Source organism: Heterocephalus glaber, unplaced genomic scaffold, assembly GCF_053883595.1.
Source record: "Heterocephalus glaber isolate CG9 unplaced genomic scaffold, H.glaber_assembly_v1.0 deba00001472, whole genome shotgun sequence".
Lineage (NCBI taxonomy): Eukaryota > Metazoa > Chordata > Mammalia > Rodentia > Bathyergidae > Heterocephalus > Heterocephalus glaber.
Genome location: NW_028258315.1, coordinates 48,133,239 through 48,149,011, shown reverse-complemented (window position 1 = coordinate 48,149,011; position 15,773 = coordinate 48,133,239). Strand labels below are relative to the sequence as shown.

The window sequence follows — 15,773 nt, the reverse complement described above, 5'->3', positions numbered from 1 at the left end:
GAAGATTTTTTCCCACATTGTGGGTTGTCTCTTCACACTCCTGGTGGTTTCTCTTGCTGTGCAGAAGCCTTTTAATAAGAGATCCCACCTGTTGATTGTTTGTGCTAGTTCACAGGCAACTGAAGTTTTGTTCATAAAATCTTTTCCTACACTGATGTCTTCAAGGGTTCTACCTAATCTCTGTTCCAACTGGTTCAGAGTTTCTATTTTAATATTTAGATCTTTAATCCATTTTGATTTTAGTTTAGTGCATGATGAGAGATACAGGTCTAGTTTTAATCTTTGGCAAGTTGAAGCCCAGTTTTTCCAGCACCATTTATTAAAGAAGCTGTCTTTCCTCCAGTGAGAGTGTTTGGCTCCTTTATCAAAGATGAGATGGCTGAGTATGTCTAGCGTTGTTTCTGCATCTTCTAATCTGTTCCACTGGTCCTCAAGTCTGTTTCTTTGCCAGTACCGTGCTGTTATTATCACAGTAGTTTTGTAGTATGTTTTCAGGTTGGGGATTGTGATACCCCCTGCCATGTCTCTGTTACCTAGAATTGCTTTTGCTATTCTTGGTCTCTTCTTGTTCCAAATGCATTTTTGGATTGTTTTCTCAAGGTCCATGAAGTATGCTGCTGGGATCTCAATTGGAATTGCATTAAATCTATATAGCAGTTTTGGAAGTATGGCCATTTTCACTATATTAATCCTTCCTACCCAGGAGCAGGGGATGTCTGTCCATTTTCTGATGTCATCTTCAATCTCTCTTTTCAGAGTGCCATAGTTTTCAGAGAAGAGGTCTTTGATTTCTTTCGTTAGGTTGATTCCTAGGTATTTCAGTTTTTTGGATGCTATTGTGAAAGGAATTATTTGCCCTATTTCTCTCTCAGTGAGTCTGTCATTGGTGTAGAAGAAAGCTATTGATTTTTGTGTGTTGACCTTGTAACCAGCTACTTGACTGAATTTGGTTATTAAGCCTAGAAGACTTTTGGTGGAGTTCTTGGGGTCTTCTATATAGAGTATCATGTCATCTGCAATTAATGACAATTTGACTTCTTCATTTCCTATCTTTATTCCTTTTATTTCTTTCTCTTGTCTAATTGCCATGGCTAATGTTTCCAGAACTATATTGAACAGGAGTGATGATAGTGGACATCCTTGTCTTGTTCCTGATTTTCGTGTGAAGGATTTCAGTTTTGTACCATTGAGTATGATACTGGCTGTTGGTTTTTCATAGATGGCTTCTATCAGTTTGAGGTAGAGACCATCTATTCCAATTTTTTGTAGGTTTTTTATCATAAATGCATGTTGGATTTTGTCAAATGCTTTTTCTGTGTCTATGGAGATAATCATATGGTTTTTATCCTTGGCTTTATTGTTATAGTGTATTCCATTGTTTGATTTTCATATATTGAACCATCCCTGGGTCCCTGGGGTGAATCCCACTTGATCAGGGTGTATGATCTTCTTGATGATCTTCTGCATTCTGTTTGCCAGTATCTTATTAAGGATTTTTGCATCTATGTTCATTAGTGAGATTGGCCTATAGTTCTCTTTTTCGGTTGGGTCTTTCTCTGCTTTGGGGATCAAGGTAATGCTTGCTTCCAGGAATGAATTTGGGAGTATTGCTTCCCTTTCAATTTCATTGAAGAGTTTAAACAGTAGTGGCAGCAGTTCCTCTCTAAATGTCTTGTAGAATTCAGCAGTGAAGCCATCAGGGCCCAGGCTTTTCTTAGTTGATGTTTTTAATTACATTTTCAATTTCATTGGTTGATATTGTGTTGCTTTGCATTTTTGGGTCTTCTTTGTTCAACTTTGGTAATTCATGTGTATCTAGGAATCTGTCCATTTCTTCTGTGTTGTCCATCTTATTGGCGTATAGGTTCTGGAAGTAGGTATTGATGACCCTCTGGATTTCTGCTGGGTCTGTTGTAAGTTCACCCTTTTCATTCCTAATTGCATGGATTTGGGCCTTTTCTTTCCTTTTTCTGAAAAGGTTGGCTAAAGGTTTGTCAATTTTGTTGATTCTTTCGAAGAACCAACTCTCGGCTTCATTGATTTTTTTGTATCCTTCTCTTAGTCTCCATTGCATTGATTTCTCCTCTGATCTTTATACTTTCCTCCCTTGTATGAGTCTTGGGGTTGTCCTGTTCTTCTTTTTCTAGAAGCTTGAGGTTCAGCATCAGGTTGTTTAATTGGGCTTGTTCTGTTTTCCTAATATGCATATTCACTGCTATGAATTTCCCTTGTAAGACTGCTTTCATTGTGTCCCATAGATTCTGATATGTTGTATTGTCATTGTCATTTAATTGAAGGAACTGTTTGATTTCTTCTTTAATTTCCTCTGTGACCCATTGGTTATTCAGAAGTGTGTTGTTCAATTTCCACGTGTTTATGAAATTTTTTGAGTTTCTTTTGCTATGGATCTCCAATTTCATTGCACTTTGGTCTGATAATATACAGGGGATAACTTCAATTCCTTTGCACTTACTTAAACATGTTCTATGTGTGACTATGTGGTCTATTTTGGGGAATGACCCATGTGCAGCTGAGAAGAATGTGTATTCTGATTTTGTGGGGTGGAAGAGTCTGTAAACATCTGTTAAGTTCATTTGTTCAAGAGTTCGATTGAGTTCTAGTATTTCATTACTTATTTTTAGTCTAGTTGATCTATCTATTTGTGACAGTGGGGTGTTGAGGTCCCCCACTACAATTGTATTAGTGCATATATGACTTTTCATGTCTGTTAGTATTTGTTTTATATAGTTGGGTGCACTAGTGTTTGGTGCATAGATATTTATGATTGTCATCTCTTCCTCTTGGATTGCTCCCTTTACAAGGATGTAGTGTTCTTCTTCATCTCTCTTAATCAGTGTTGGTTTGAAATCTATTTGACGTGCAAAGACAATAGCTACTCGTGCTTTTTTTTGGGTTCCTGTTGCATGGAGTATTATTTTCCACCCTTTAACTTGCAGTCTATGAGTTTCCTTTTGAATTAAGTGTGTTTCTTGTATGCAGCATATTGTTGGATTTTGCTTCTTGACCCATTCTGCCAGTCTATTTCTTTTGATTGGTGAATTGAGACCATTAACATTGATGGTTATAACTGAAACATATTGACTTGTCATTGCCATGACTTTTTCTCTTTGTTGGGTTCTCCCCCTTTACATTTAATTTCTTGTCATGCCAGATGGGTTCATTCTGCTTTGCTTCCTGGGGTTGTGACCCTCAATGTCTGTTCCTAGGATATTGTGTAAAATTCTTTGGAGTGCTGGTTTGGTATTCACAAAGTTCCTAAGGTGCTCTTTGTCATGAAAGTATCTTATTTCTCCATCCATTTTGAAAGATAGTTTTGGAGGGTCCATCAATCTGGATTGGAGGCTGTTTTCTTTTAGGGCTTGGAATATGTCACTCCAAGCTCTTCTTGCCTTGATGGTTTGTGTTGAGAAGTCTGCTGTGATTCTGATGGGCTCTCCTTTGTATGTGATTTGTTTCTTTCCTCTGACTGCTTGGAGAACTTTGTTCTTCTGTTGTGTTTCTGGAATCTTAACAACTATATGCCTATGTGTAGATTTTTTTTGATCAGGGCTATTTGGAATCCTATATTCCTCACTTATCTGTATGTCAAGCTCTTTTTCCCTGCTTGGGAAGTTTTCTGCCATTATTTCTGTGAAGAGATTTTTTTACGTCATCTGCACTCTCTCCTGTGTCTTCATTGAGCCCAATCAGTCTTATGTTATTCTTCTTTGCATCATGTAGCAGCTGCTGGATTGATTTCCCATGTTTCCTTATAATTTTGAAGCAATTTTTCTTTTCCTGGTCATTAATTGCAATCTTATCTTCTATATCTGAAATTCTGTCCTCACATTGGCTCATTCTGCTGTGTAGACTTTCAATGGAGTTTTTCATGTCCTGAAAATCTGTTTGCATCTGCTTTATGGATTCCCTTTGTTTCTTATGTTGGGATTCCATCATGTTCCTGAGCTCCTCTCTAGATTTATTAATCGTGTCTTGCACTAGGGGCACAATTTCTCCTGTTATCTGAGAAATTATTTCTGATTTCATTTTTTCCAGATCCCCTTTTGTTGCCAGTTCAGTGGGTCTAGGTGGTTGAGTATCAGAGTGTTCCATCTCATTTCTCTTTGGGGTTGCTGTAGGTGATCTGGAAGTCTGGTTTTGAGACTTATTTACATGTTTTCTCATTTGGACTGGGGCTGGGGGTTTTAGCGCCTGCACGGATTACCTCCTTTGAGCTGGGAGAGGTGGGACAGGGGCCAGGAGCAGTGGTACGGGTGGTTACCCAAAAGCGCTTTCCTGTGGGCTGGGAGCAGCCGGAGGGATGGTGGCCGAGAAGCCCCTTCCTCTGGACCAGGAGCAGTGGGATGGCGGCTCAGAAATCCCTACCTCTGGGCCGGGAGTGGTGGGAGGGATGGTGGCCCGGAAGCCCCTTCCTGTGGGCCAGGAGCAGCGGGACAGAAGGTGGCCCAAAAGCCCTTTCCTCTGGGCTGGGAGCAGCGGGAGGCTGGTGACCAGGAAGCCCCTTCCTCTGGACCAGGAGCAGTGGGACAGCAGCTCAGAAGCCCCTACCTCTAGGCCGGGAGCAGCGGGACTCAGTACCTTGGTCTGGTAGTCTGGTGTCCTCTGCATCTTTGTAGTGTGGAACCAGGTTGCTGCCTTTCTGCAGCGGGGTGATTCGGCATCTTTCGCGCTGACTCGGGACCTTGGTAGGGTGTGCACAGACCTGCCTGTCTGCCGCGGGCTTATTCGGCATCTTCTGGAGGATTCGGGACCTCGGTAGGGCGTGCACTGACCTGCCTGTCTGCCATGGGCTGATTTGGTGTGTTCCGCACGACTGGGGACCTCGGTAGGGCATGGGGCAGACCTGCCTGTCTGCAGCAGGCTTATTCGGCATGTTCTGCGGGACTCGGGACCTCCGTAGAGCATGCGCAGACCTCCTGAAGCTTTTTAATGAGATGAGATCCCAGTTGTTGATTCTGCTAGTTCCCGTGCTGCTGAGGTTTTGTTCATGAAGTCTTTTCCTTTGCCAATGTCTTCAAGAGTTCTACCTAACTTATCTTCCAGAAAATTTAGTGTTTCTGCATGACTCTTTCTTTTGGTCGGATTCTGCCCCTTTGCGTTCAATTTCTTGTTGTGCCCAATAGATTCATTCTGCTGGGCTGCCTGGGGTTGTGATCCTCATTGTCTTTTCCTAGGATATTGTGTAAAATTTTTTGGAGTGCTGGTTTGGTATTCATGAAGTTCATGAGGTGGTCTTTGTCATGAAAGTATCTTATTTCTCCATCTATTTTGAAAGATAATTTTGCAGGGTACATTAATCTGGGTTGGAGGCTGTTTTCCTTTAGGGCTTGAAATACGTCATTCCAGGCTCTTCTTGCTTTGAGAGTTTTTGTTGAAAAGTCTGCTGTGATTCTGATGGGCTTTCTTTTGTATGTGATTTGTTTCTTTTCTCTAACTGCTTGTAGAATTTTGTTCTTCTGTTGGGTTTCTGGAATCTTAACAATTATATGCCTATGTGTAGATTTTTTTTTGATCAAAGCTAATTGGAGTCCTATATGCCTCACTTATCTGTATGTCAAGTTCTTTTCCCCTCCTTGGGAAGTTTTCTGCCATCACTTCTGTGAACAGTTTTTTTTTTTATGTCATCTGCATTTTCTCCTGTTTCTTCATTGATTCTGATCAGTGTTATGTTATTCTTGTTTGCATTGTCTAGCAGCTGCTGGATTGATTTCTCATGGTCCCTTCCACTATTAAAGCAATTTTTCTTTTCCTGGTCATTAATTGCAATCTTATCTTCTATATGTGAAATTCTGTCCTCACATTGGGTCATACTGTTGCATAAACTTTCAGTAGAGTTTTTACTCTCCTGGAAATTTGTTTGCGTCTGTTTTATGGATTCCATTTGTTTTCTTTGTTGGCATTCCATCATGTTCCTCTGCTCCTCTAATTCTTTTTCATTGTCCCCTCTAGATTTATTAATGTCTTGCACTATGGGCACCATCTCTGCTGTTATGTGAGAAATTATTTCTGATTTCATTTTTTCCAGATCCTCTTTTGTTGCCAGTTCAGGGAGTCTAGGTGTTTGAGTATCAAGAGTGTTTCATCTTGTTTCCCTTTGGGGTTGCTTTAGGTGATCTGGAAGTCTGGTTTTGAGACTTGTTTACATGTCTTCTCATTTCAAGGTTAGGGATGGGTGGTTTGCTACTGGTGCCTACATGGCTTACCTCCTTGGTACTGGGGGGGGGGCTCTGCTCCTCTGCGCTGGGGGTGGTGGTATGGCAGGCCAAAATCTCACCTCGGTGCTGGTCAGGGCTCTGCTCCTGTGTGCTGCTGGTGGTGATATGGCAGCCCAAAAGGCTCAGCTGCTTGGTGCTGGAGGCCTTTCCTCCTCTGCTGAGGCAGAATTTACTGAGGGATTTATACAAATGATTGTAGACTCCAAGATCTGCTAATTAATTCTGTCCACTTCTCTACACAGCTTTAGCCACAGATACAACTTTTTAAGCTCAGGGTGATTACCAATTTCTTCAAATGAAGAGAAAGATAGATTTATTTTCAGCCTGTTTACTAATGTGTAGAGAGAGACTCATACTGTTTGGAAATATTTTCATTAGAATTGAAACATTAGATATAGTATCTTGGTGCCACATAGCTAGAAGTGGAATCCTGGCTCAGCTAGTTACCTCTTGAGTGACACTAGACAAGTCACCTTTGCTCTTTATGCCATGTTGGGGTATAAACAAGCCATACTTTGTTTTGTTTTGTTTTGTTTCGTTTTTTGTACTGGGGATGGGACTTGGCTCTTTCCATTTGCAAGGCAGGCAGCGGAACCACTGAGCTAAATCCCCAGCAACAAGCCATACTTTTAAGTGAGTGGATATTTTAAATTGCTTAGCACAGTGCTTGTTCCATAGCAGGCACCATATAAGTGTTTTTTTTGATTAAAATAAGCCTTACCTAATAGAGGTTTGGGTGAATACTTAAAGAGTGAATTAACCATTCAAGCTCTCAACTTTTGTTGTTCAGTATTGGTGATCAAGTTTCAAATGTTTTAGTATATCTAATAAACAGAAGCATTTCATGTGAATATGTCATTTCTGACAGTAGAAAGTTGAACGAATAGTTAGTACTTTGTATAACTATGGTTTTAGTCCTTATACCCCTTATGCTGATTCACCAGTTACATTCTCCCCATGTCTTTTGCATTCGTTCATTCATTTTCCCTTCCTTTCTCTCTTTCACTCATGCCCTCCCTCCTTTCTTTCTTTTCCTGTTTTCTTTATTTTTCTTGGAATCATTTACATTTGCTCCTTTATCCTTAAATATTTCAGGGTGTATTTTTTTAAATAACAAGGACCATTTCTTTAACTATAGTATGATGATCACAATCAGGAAATTTAATGTTAATACAATAATGTAATTTAATCTTCAGGCTATATTCAGAGGTTGTCACAGTAATGTCCTTTATGGCTCTGTGCATGTGTGTGTATGTGTGTGAGTGTGTGTGCAGTTCATTCTGAGAATGATTGTGTGTTTCATTTTTCCTGGTCTAAAATCCAGTGTCGGGTCACAGTTGCATTTGATCGACATGTCTCTCTTGTGTATTTAGAACAATTCTCTCTCTCTCTGTCTTTTCTTTTTTTTGTCTTTCATGACCTTGATACTTTTTCAGAATGCACAGCAGTGGTGTTGCAAAAAATCTCTCATATTTGAGTTTGTCTTATTTTTTTCTTCAGGATCAGATCCAGGTGCAACGTGGCTCTATCTTCCAATTTTAAGATGAAAAAAATATAGCTCATCACTGTAGATTTTTAGAATGAAAAGATTATGATGCTGTGTAGATACATGTGTGCAATGAGGGCTATGTAGCAGAAAGGCCTAAGAGGTTCCAAGGTGCTTATCTACAACAAGTGAATGATCTTTCTGAATGAAATATGCTCTAGGAAATTGACCTCACCAATAGAGAAGGCAGGCAGATCAAGAAAAAAGAAGGGTACAGTCTTTTCTTCCTTCATAAGAAATCAAAGGAATCCAGAATTTCTTCCTGTGTAACTTGGAAATGAATAAAACATCTGAAACACGTTCTCTTTTGCCTGAGAACCTCAGAGGTCCTTGGTACCAGGAAACAAATAGGTGTTCTGTTCTTTGGTGGTGAAAGAGTGACTCTGCACATAATGCCAACCTATCAGATGACAGATGAAAACCAGAGCCCAGCATCCAAATGCTGTGTCTTTTTAGTTCATTCTGAGAATGATCAGACACATTTTTAAAAAGCATTTTTTGTAAGTCTAGATGTGGACAGTGTCTTTCATCATTGAGAATTCTGTAAACTCTTTAAAAATAAATGACTTTTAAAGCAGATAGAAAAGGCCCTGTGATAGTTGGGAAAAGCAGAGAGAAAGAGACAGAGAGAGAGAGAGAGAGAGAGAGAGAGACAGACAGACAGAGAGAGAGAGATCAAATGACTGCCAGTTAATGCTTTGGGTGCCACATGTAAAATTATGCATTGTGTAGAACATGCTAAAGGTTAGAAGTGACAAGAAAGAGTTAATCCTTCTAAGCAGGTATGTAAGGTACCCTGTGGGAAAGTCTTCCTGGATGAATTACTGCTCCGCCTAAAATTAAACCCCTGGCTCCTTGTGTGGCATAACGAACTATTACATTGCATTTCTTTTCACTGATGGATCTGTTTTCTAATGAATTGGAAAGAGAATACCCAGTGGTTCCTTTTGTGTGAAGAAAACAAGATAAATATTAGCCAGTAAAGGTCATTTTAGTTTCCAATATGTGGGGAGTTCATTATGACGGGTTCTGATGAATTACAGTTTGTAATTCTTTCCAGTAGCAGAAGGTCATGTCATACCCTTGGGTGGACATGAGGACCAACATGCTTTAATAAAGTTGGAGGATCTGGCAGATAAACATTCTCAAGTCATTTTTCCCCCTAGCAATTCATATTTATACAGTTATTCAAAGCCCATTCTCTCTTGCTGAAGTAATCACTCCAGGCATGAGCTCTCTTCCCTGCAGTGACAGAGGGGTGGGCTGGAACCTTATCATCTGAAATGTTTTCTAATCCAATTTGTGGAATTATCTTTGGGTTATCTAAAGAAGAGAAAAATCTTAGTTGTGCTTGGTGGGGGGTTTGTAATGAGTTTGACAGGATTCTAAAATCGATTGCATTTTAAAGATTTTCTAAAAATTTATTTTTAGCTGATCTATAAAAATATAAAAATTAACATATTAAGTGAAATACCATGTAATGTTTTGGTTCATGTATATATTGGGTATTGTTTAGGTCAGGTTAACCACATTTATCTCCTCAAAATTTTATTATTTCTTCATGGTGAAAACTGTCAAAAATTCTTTCTTCTCACTTTTTGAAATTTATAGTACATTATTGTTATCTGTAGTCACCCTACTGTGTTACAACACACCAAAATTTCTTTCTTCTATGTAACTGTGACTTAATATTCTTTGATCAGCTTTTTCACATCCCTTCTTCTCTCTTTAGCTTCTGATAACCCCTATTCTTTTTTTTTTTTGGTACCAGGGATCAAACTTGGGACCTTGTACTTGCCAGGCAGGCAGCGGAACCACTGAGCTAAATTCCTGACCCTGATAACTCCTATTCTACTTGCAATTTCTACAAGGTATGATCAAAATATATAGTGAATGTTTAATTTTACAATGTTTTTATAGTAAAAGGCGCATTGTCATTAACCCTCCTCAAAATACTTGCCCTTCCTTCAGTCACACTTTTACCATTGTTCCTGCTACTTTTTGAAGCAGTTCTGGAAGTCCTCTTCAGTGAGTGTCTTTGTGAGGTGTGATAAAAAAAATGTGGTGAATACTGTTGCCAAATGCCATCTGACAGAAAGGTAAGCTCATAAAAACATCACGGTGTGTCCTCATTTAGTTTATTCACCGATCTAGCACCATACAACTTCTGGTCTTCCTCACAGTCAAAGTAACCACAAAAAGTAAATATTTTGAATCTATTCAGGACATCAATTCAGTTCTACTAGACACTTATGAAAAAAGACTTCTAGACCTGCTTCATACAGTGGGAAAGAACCATGGGATATGTGTTTTGGAAGTAAGGAGAATATTTTGAGGGGGAATTTACAGCAATATATCTTTTACTGTTTTCATAAAGTTAAACTTTCACTGTAGTTTTTGATCATATCACATATGGGCTCTACTTTTTTTAGATTCCATGTATTAATGAGATCATATGGTACTTGTCTTTCTGTACCTGGCATATTTCACTTAATATATTGATCTCCATTTCCATTCATGTTGACCAAGTAAAAAGATTTCCTTCTTTTCTGTGGCTAAATAATATTTCATTATGTCTATACCACACCTTTTTTTATTATTCAGTTGATGAATAGTTACTCCTCTGCATATACCCAAAAGTGGGATTGCTGTATTATATAATAGATCAATTTTTAAGGTCTTTTTAGGAACCTCATACTGTTTTCCATAATGGCTGTACTGAGTTACATTCCCACTAACAGCATATAAACATTCTCTTTTCTCTACACCCTTATTGTCTTAGTAGTTTTGGTAATAGGTATTCTTACTTGGATGAGGTATATCTATCTCCTTGTGGTTTTGATTTGCATTTCCTTGGTGATTAGTAATGCTGAGCATTTTTAAAACGTTACTTTTGGCCATTTTTATGTTATCTTCTTAGAAATGTCTTTTTAAAGTGCCCATTTTTAGTCAGATTATTTGTCTATTTGCTACTGAGATTTTGCAATTCCTTATGTATTCTGAATGTCAGCTCTTCTCAGATGTTCATACTTGTCTCCATTCTGTAGTTGTTTCTTTTGCTGTCCAGAAGCTTTTCAATTTGATGTAATCTTATTCATCTATTTTTGCTTTTTTTGTGTGCTTTGGGGTCTTGTCTGAAAAATAATTGTCCAATTGCAATATCCTGAAACATTTCTCCTGTGTTTTCTTCTAGCAGTTTCATATCTTGCATTTTAGTCTTTAAGTCCATTTTGAGTTGGTTTTCATAAATGGTGACAGGAATCTCTTTTTATTCTTTTGCATAGGGATATCCAATTTCCACAGCAGTATTTATTGAAAACAATGTCTTTTCCAATACAAGTTCTTAGCAACTTTGTGAAAAATCAGTTGGCTGTAGATACATGAGTTTATTTTTAGGCTCTCTATTCTGTTCCTCTAGTCTGTGTGGCCACATTTATGTCAGTACCATGCTGTTCTGATTACTACTGCTTTATGGTATATTTTGAAGTCAAATGGCATAATGCCTCCTGCTTTTTAAAAAATATTGATTCTTCCAACTCATGAACATGTATGTCTTCATAAATTTTTGTGTCCTCTTTAGTGTTTTATAATTTTCATTGTAGAGATCTTTCACCTCTTTGATTAAATTTATTTCTATGTATTTTGTTTGGTATTGTTTTTGGTAGATACTATAAATGTGATTGCTTTCTTGATTTCTGTTTCAGGTAATTCAAAAGTCATTTTTATATTATATTTACAAGTTCAGTATTTATTAATGTGTAGCATTTTCTCTGATCTCTACCACTTGGAAGGATGTATTAAATTTAGCAGCCTTGAAAGTGGTGTAGTTATAGGTGCCATTTTTTTTTCTTAACATGTCTTTGGTTTAGAATCTTCTGAGTCTTTAAAAAATGCTATCACTAGGTACTAAAGTCCTTTTAAGGTCTGGGCAGTGAGGGAAAGTACGGTGTCAATTAAGTATTCACAAGTATTCTTTATGTTTTGGAATAATGAATTATGTTGGAGTCTTTCTGTCTCTGGCTAGCTTTTTTCAAAAAGCAACTTTGCAAATTGTCTAGCGGCATCCTCAGGTGTATATTCCCAAATGTAGGAACTCAGATCTTCAGGCTGGCCTTTCCATTACTCTGTAACCTTTGGCAAATTGCATAACTTCTTGGGACTAGGTTATCTCCAATTCTGTTTAATATACTTGTCAATGAATTGGGGGAAATAAAATTATGTATCTTGAAAGGTTTTGGGTCTTGCATCAAAATTTGAATGTCTTTCCTGTTTAAAGAATGTTCATTTTGAACTATTGCATATTGTATTGACTAACAAGTGGCTAGTTAGAATTCTGCATCCTTTTTGCTCCAATATTAGGACACTTTACTAATGCGGAACTGTTTGGCTATTACTCACCTGAAAGTGCAGGCATCACGGTAAATACTGTTATTTTGCCACTGAAAATCTGTTTCATTTCAACATTAAAATGCTGATTGATTCCTATTTTTTTAATAGGTCTTATAAATTAAGAAAGTTTGAAGTTGCAGAAATGATTGGTCCTAGCTACAAATGGGAATTTGATGTCGCTCTGAAATACATCCTGGGATAATTTTGTTTGACTGGAACCAAATTTTATGAAGTCTCCAAGGTAAAACGATTTTAAGACACCTAGAGATAATAACAATAAAAATTTTGAATATTTAGCATCACTAAGTATCCATGAATCGATGAACCTTTATAGAAACCTTTCAAAACAGAGTATTTGAGAATTTAGGGAAATGCCATTCTTTTAACTTTAACTTTCATCTTTGAAAAGCAGTGCTTTGGCTTATTCAGTGAGGGAAAAGGTGAGGAGAGACAGAATTATTGAAAAGCTTTTCCGTCCCCGCTCCTCCTCCTCCCCCTGGCATTTCTCTGGGGAATCATAGCTGCACTGAATTATATACTTGTTATAGGGACAGAGGACTTGTTGCTACTCTCCCAGGAATTGTTGATGTAAGGAGATGGACCAGGGGTCAGCACTTGGGATTTTAAATGTCTGCTCTTGAGACTTAATTTTGGAAGTTTGTTATGTTGATCCAGCCAGGAAAGCACGAAATGATTCTGAGATTGTGGAACAGAGAGAAATGCCTTTAGGGAATTGGGGAGACAGATGATGAGAGAGCCAGAGAAGCCAAGCAAGAGGTACTGGAGGCACCCTTGAGTCAGCAGCTGCTGGTAGCCACTGCCATGCTGGGCTGATGGGACAAAGGAAGCAGCACTGGGCAGGGTCCTGGGAAGGGAACTTCAGGGAACCTGGAGCTGCAGTGAGTCCTTCTGCAGGAACCTGAGTTGAGGGGGAGAAACAGCTGCTCCACAGATGCTGTGAGACAGGGAGTGTGGAGAGTGACATCTTGACCTTTCCTTTTTTCCTTCCTTCCTCTTCTAGCCCCTTGCCGTTTCCTCCACCTGGCTGAACTGGGGGCCAGGGAAATGCACCCTGGAGGTGCCCTCTGCCAGCCCTCAGTACAGGGGAGGGGGAATAGGTCTGAAGGTAGCAGGCCCAGGTTAGCGTAGAGTTCATATGTTTTGAAAAAACTTAAAAAAACATTTTTTTTTTACAATATTATTTTCACCTCAGAAAAGTAGTCCATTTGTGGCTGTGTCATGATTAAACCAGTCCCATATTGTTAAACACTGGAATTATTTTTGATCTAATAAATCATAGCCAAAATTTCTCACACATTTCTTATTTCTTTGGGATTAAATTCTGTAGTTGATTTGCTAGATTGAAGGATATGAATATTGTAAATGTTTGACTCACATTATCAAATTATTTACCAATTTATAGTTTTACCAAGTTAAACACTTTCCATATGATAGGAAAGATACCTCATTTCATTATTACAGGCAATGGACATTATTTTAAAGATGTATGCTAATTTTATGGTCTGAAAATATACCCCTTAGTTATTTATTTTGCATATTTATTAGACATTTAAATTTCTCCTTTTGTTACATTCTAAAGCTCTTAGGCTTCTTAAATTCAAGCAGGAGATTGGCACAAAAATAGAAAAACAGTTGGATCAGGTAAATTTTAAAATGGACGTTTTTTTATTGTTGGTATATCTTTGCAATGTAATTGCATTCATCTTGAGGAATTTGTTCATATACATATTGAATCTTGATAATTTTTATTACTCCCTCTTCCTTCCGCTCTCTCCATTTCCCTTTCCCTAGGTCCCCTTGAACTGGAGCATATTCAGTAGTGATATTTCAAGTCCTCCATGAGAAGACCAGTTGTTCCAGAGGGTAGCAACGGGGTGAAGGGCTGGTGGCTGGTTACAAAGAGTTTACATTTGAAAGCTCTCCACATCACATTTTAATGAGCATAATGTGAACTTTTTATACTTCAGAGGATGAGTCTTTTCTTGAGGATGACTCCCACAACCCCACAAAGTCAATTACACAAGTGCCATGGAATCTTCTATGAAGATGGACAGTAGTGGGCACTGACGCTTTGCCAAGATCCTGCTTCAGGAATGAAGGGTTTATTCCCTCTGCTGTGGAAGTACTGCCAGAACATAGCTCATAGATGTCAGCCCATTCTCAGAATTGCCCTCCACTAAAATATCCACCTTACCCAAATGACCCTCTGTTTTCAGGGGTAGCTCATATCCAATGACCAGTTAACATTTTATTTTATTTTTTTGGTACCGGGGATCGAACTCAGGTCCTTGCGCTTGTGAGGCAGGCAGTGGCACCACTGAGCTAAATCCCCAGCCTGGTTAACATTTTATATAAGAGGCTTGCACACTTGCCAATTTTGAATCTTCAGGCAAATTTCGGTATTTTAGGCACCCACTCATGAATACCAAGGGAGGACTATATAAAACGAAGGTTCCTTTGATCCATTATGGTGATGATGGGCATTATGTGCCAAGCAGAATACAATATAGTGTTTTCAGATGCCACATACGCTTTTTTGCTTCAAAAGTTTATTAAAAATCAAAAAAAAGAAAGTTAATCAAATATCTAATTCTCTTATAATGTTAAAAAGGGCAGAACATTAGGGCTAAGAATAATGCATTTTTGATATTTTCTGTTTATTACTTTTGTTTGAGTAGACCATGTAGCCACACTGTAAATTGAATTGTCTTAGAATAGCTGCTTTGACATTGTCTATCCATGTGAGATTAAGTTTATTTTATAGTCTCTTGTTCTGCCCCCCTTCCCCCAAACTTTGAGATTGTTTTGATAAATTATGAGTTCCGTCTTCTGGAACTATACAGCCAATGAAACCAGAAAGCTCTTGAGCCATATGTGCAAAAGTTTTGCGGATTCTGGCAGATGTAGAAACCATCTATATTTTGTTTGAATCCAGCTTCAAGTATGTACCTTTTGAATTTCAGGAAATAGAATATAATCCCCATGTTCTATCAGAGAAACTTGAGCCACACCTTGGAAATTCATAAATAGGCTTCACTGAGGTGTGCTGCTGACTTGGAAAGCCTTTAATTATAAAAGGTGGTTATTGAAAATTGAGTTAATGCCTAATTCAAATTCAAGTTTGATTGGGGGAACAGAATTCAAGGAATAAGCACCTCCTAGGCCCTCTCCCTGCTCCTAGGTGGGATTTGCCAGGGAGCCTGGCCCTGCTGGGTCCTCACTGACTCGAGCCATGTTTTCCCTCTAGGATGAGAGTCTGTGCCAAGTCAGTGCTGCTGTCACACTGGGTCTTCCTGGCCTACATGCTAATGGTGTGCTGTAAGCTGATGTCCGCCTCCAGCCAGCACCTCCGGGGACATGCAGGTAAGCTCTTTAAGCTCATTACGCTCTGCTGAGATCAATTAATAAAGCCTTTTCAAACATCAGAGTCCACATTTTAGACACAGGTAATTGACAAGAGCCCTCTATGGTGTGTACATAGCCAGAGGAAGCAGGCAACACCACAGAGAAAGGAGCTGGGCTTAATGGTTTGGTGACAGAGTAGTGCTGCTACTGCGATATTGGCAAGATGTCTTCAAGGT

General features: G+C 38.7%; 1 protein-coding gene across 4 annotated transcripts in view; it reads left to right on the top strand.

Moving 5' to 3' along the window:
* Tafa4 (TAFA chemokine like family member 4) overlaps positions 1-15,773 on the top strand; it is a 256,609-nt gene that overhangs the window by 46,733 nt on the left and 194,103 nt on the right. For 3 of the 4 annotated variants that reach the window (XM_087182002.1, XM_021266021.2, XM_087182003.1), the window contains exons 2-4: positions 9,554-9,653; positions 12,280-12,412; positions 15,440-15,555. In XM_087182002.1, the coding sequence (XP_087038128.1) occupies positions 12,399-12,412; positions 15,440-15,555 (130 nt within the window). In that variant the 5' untranslated portion in view covers positions 9,554-9,653; positions 12,280-12,398. Of the gene's footprint in view, positions 1-9,553; positions 9,654-12,279; positions 12,413-13,983; positions 14,056-15,439; positions 15,556-15,773 lie in introns of all 4 variants that reach the window. The other variant, XM_087182004.1, reaches the window with a different exon arrangement.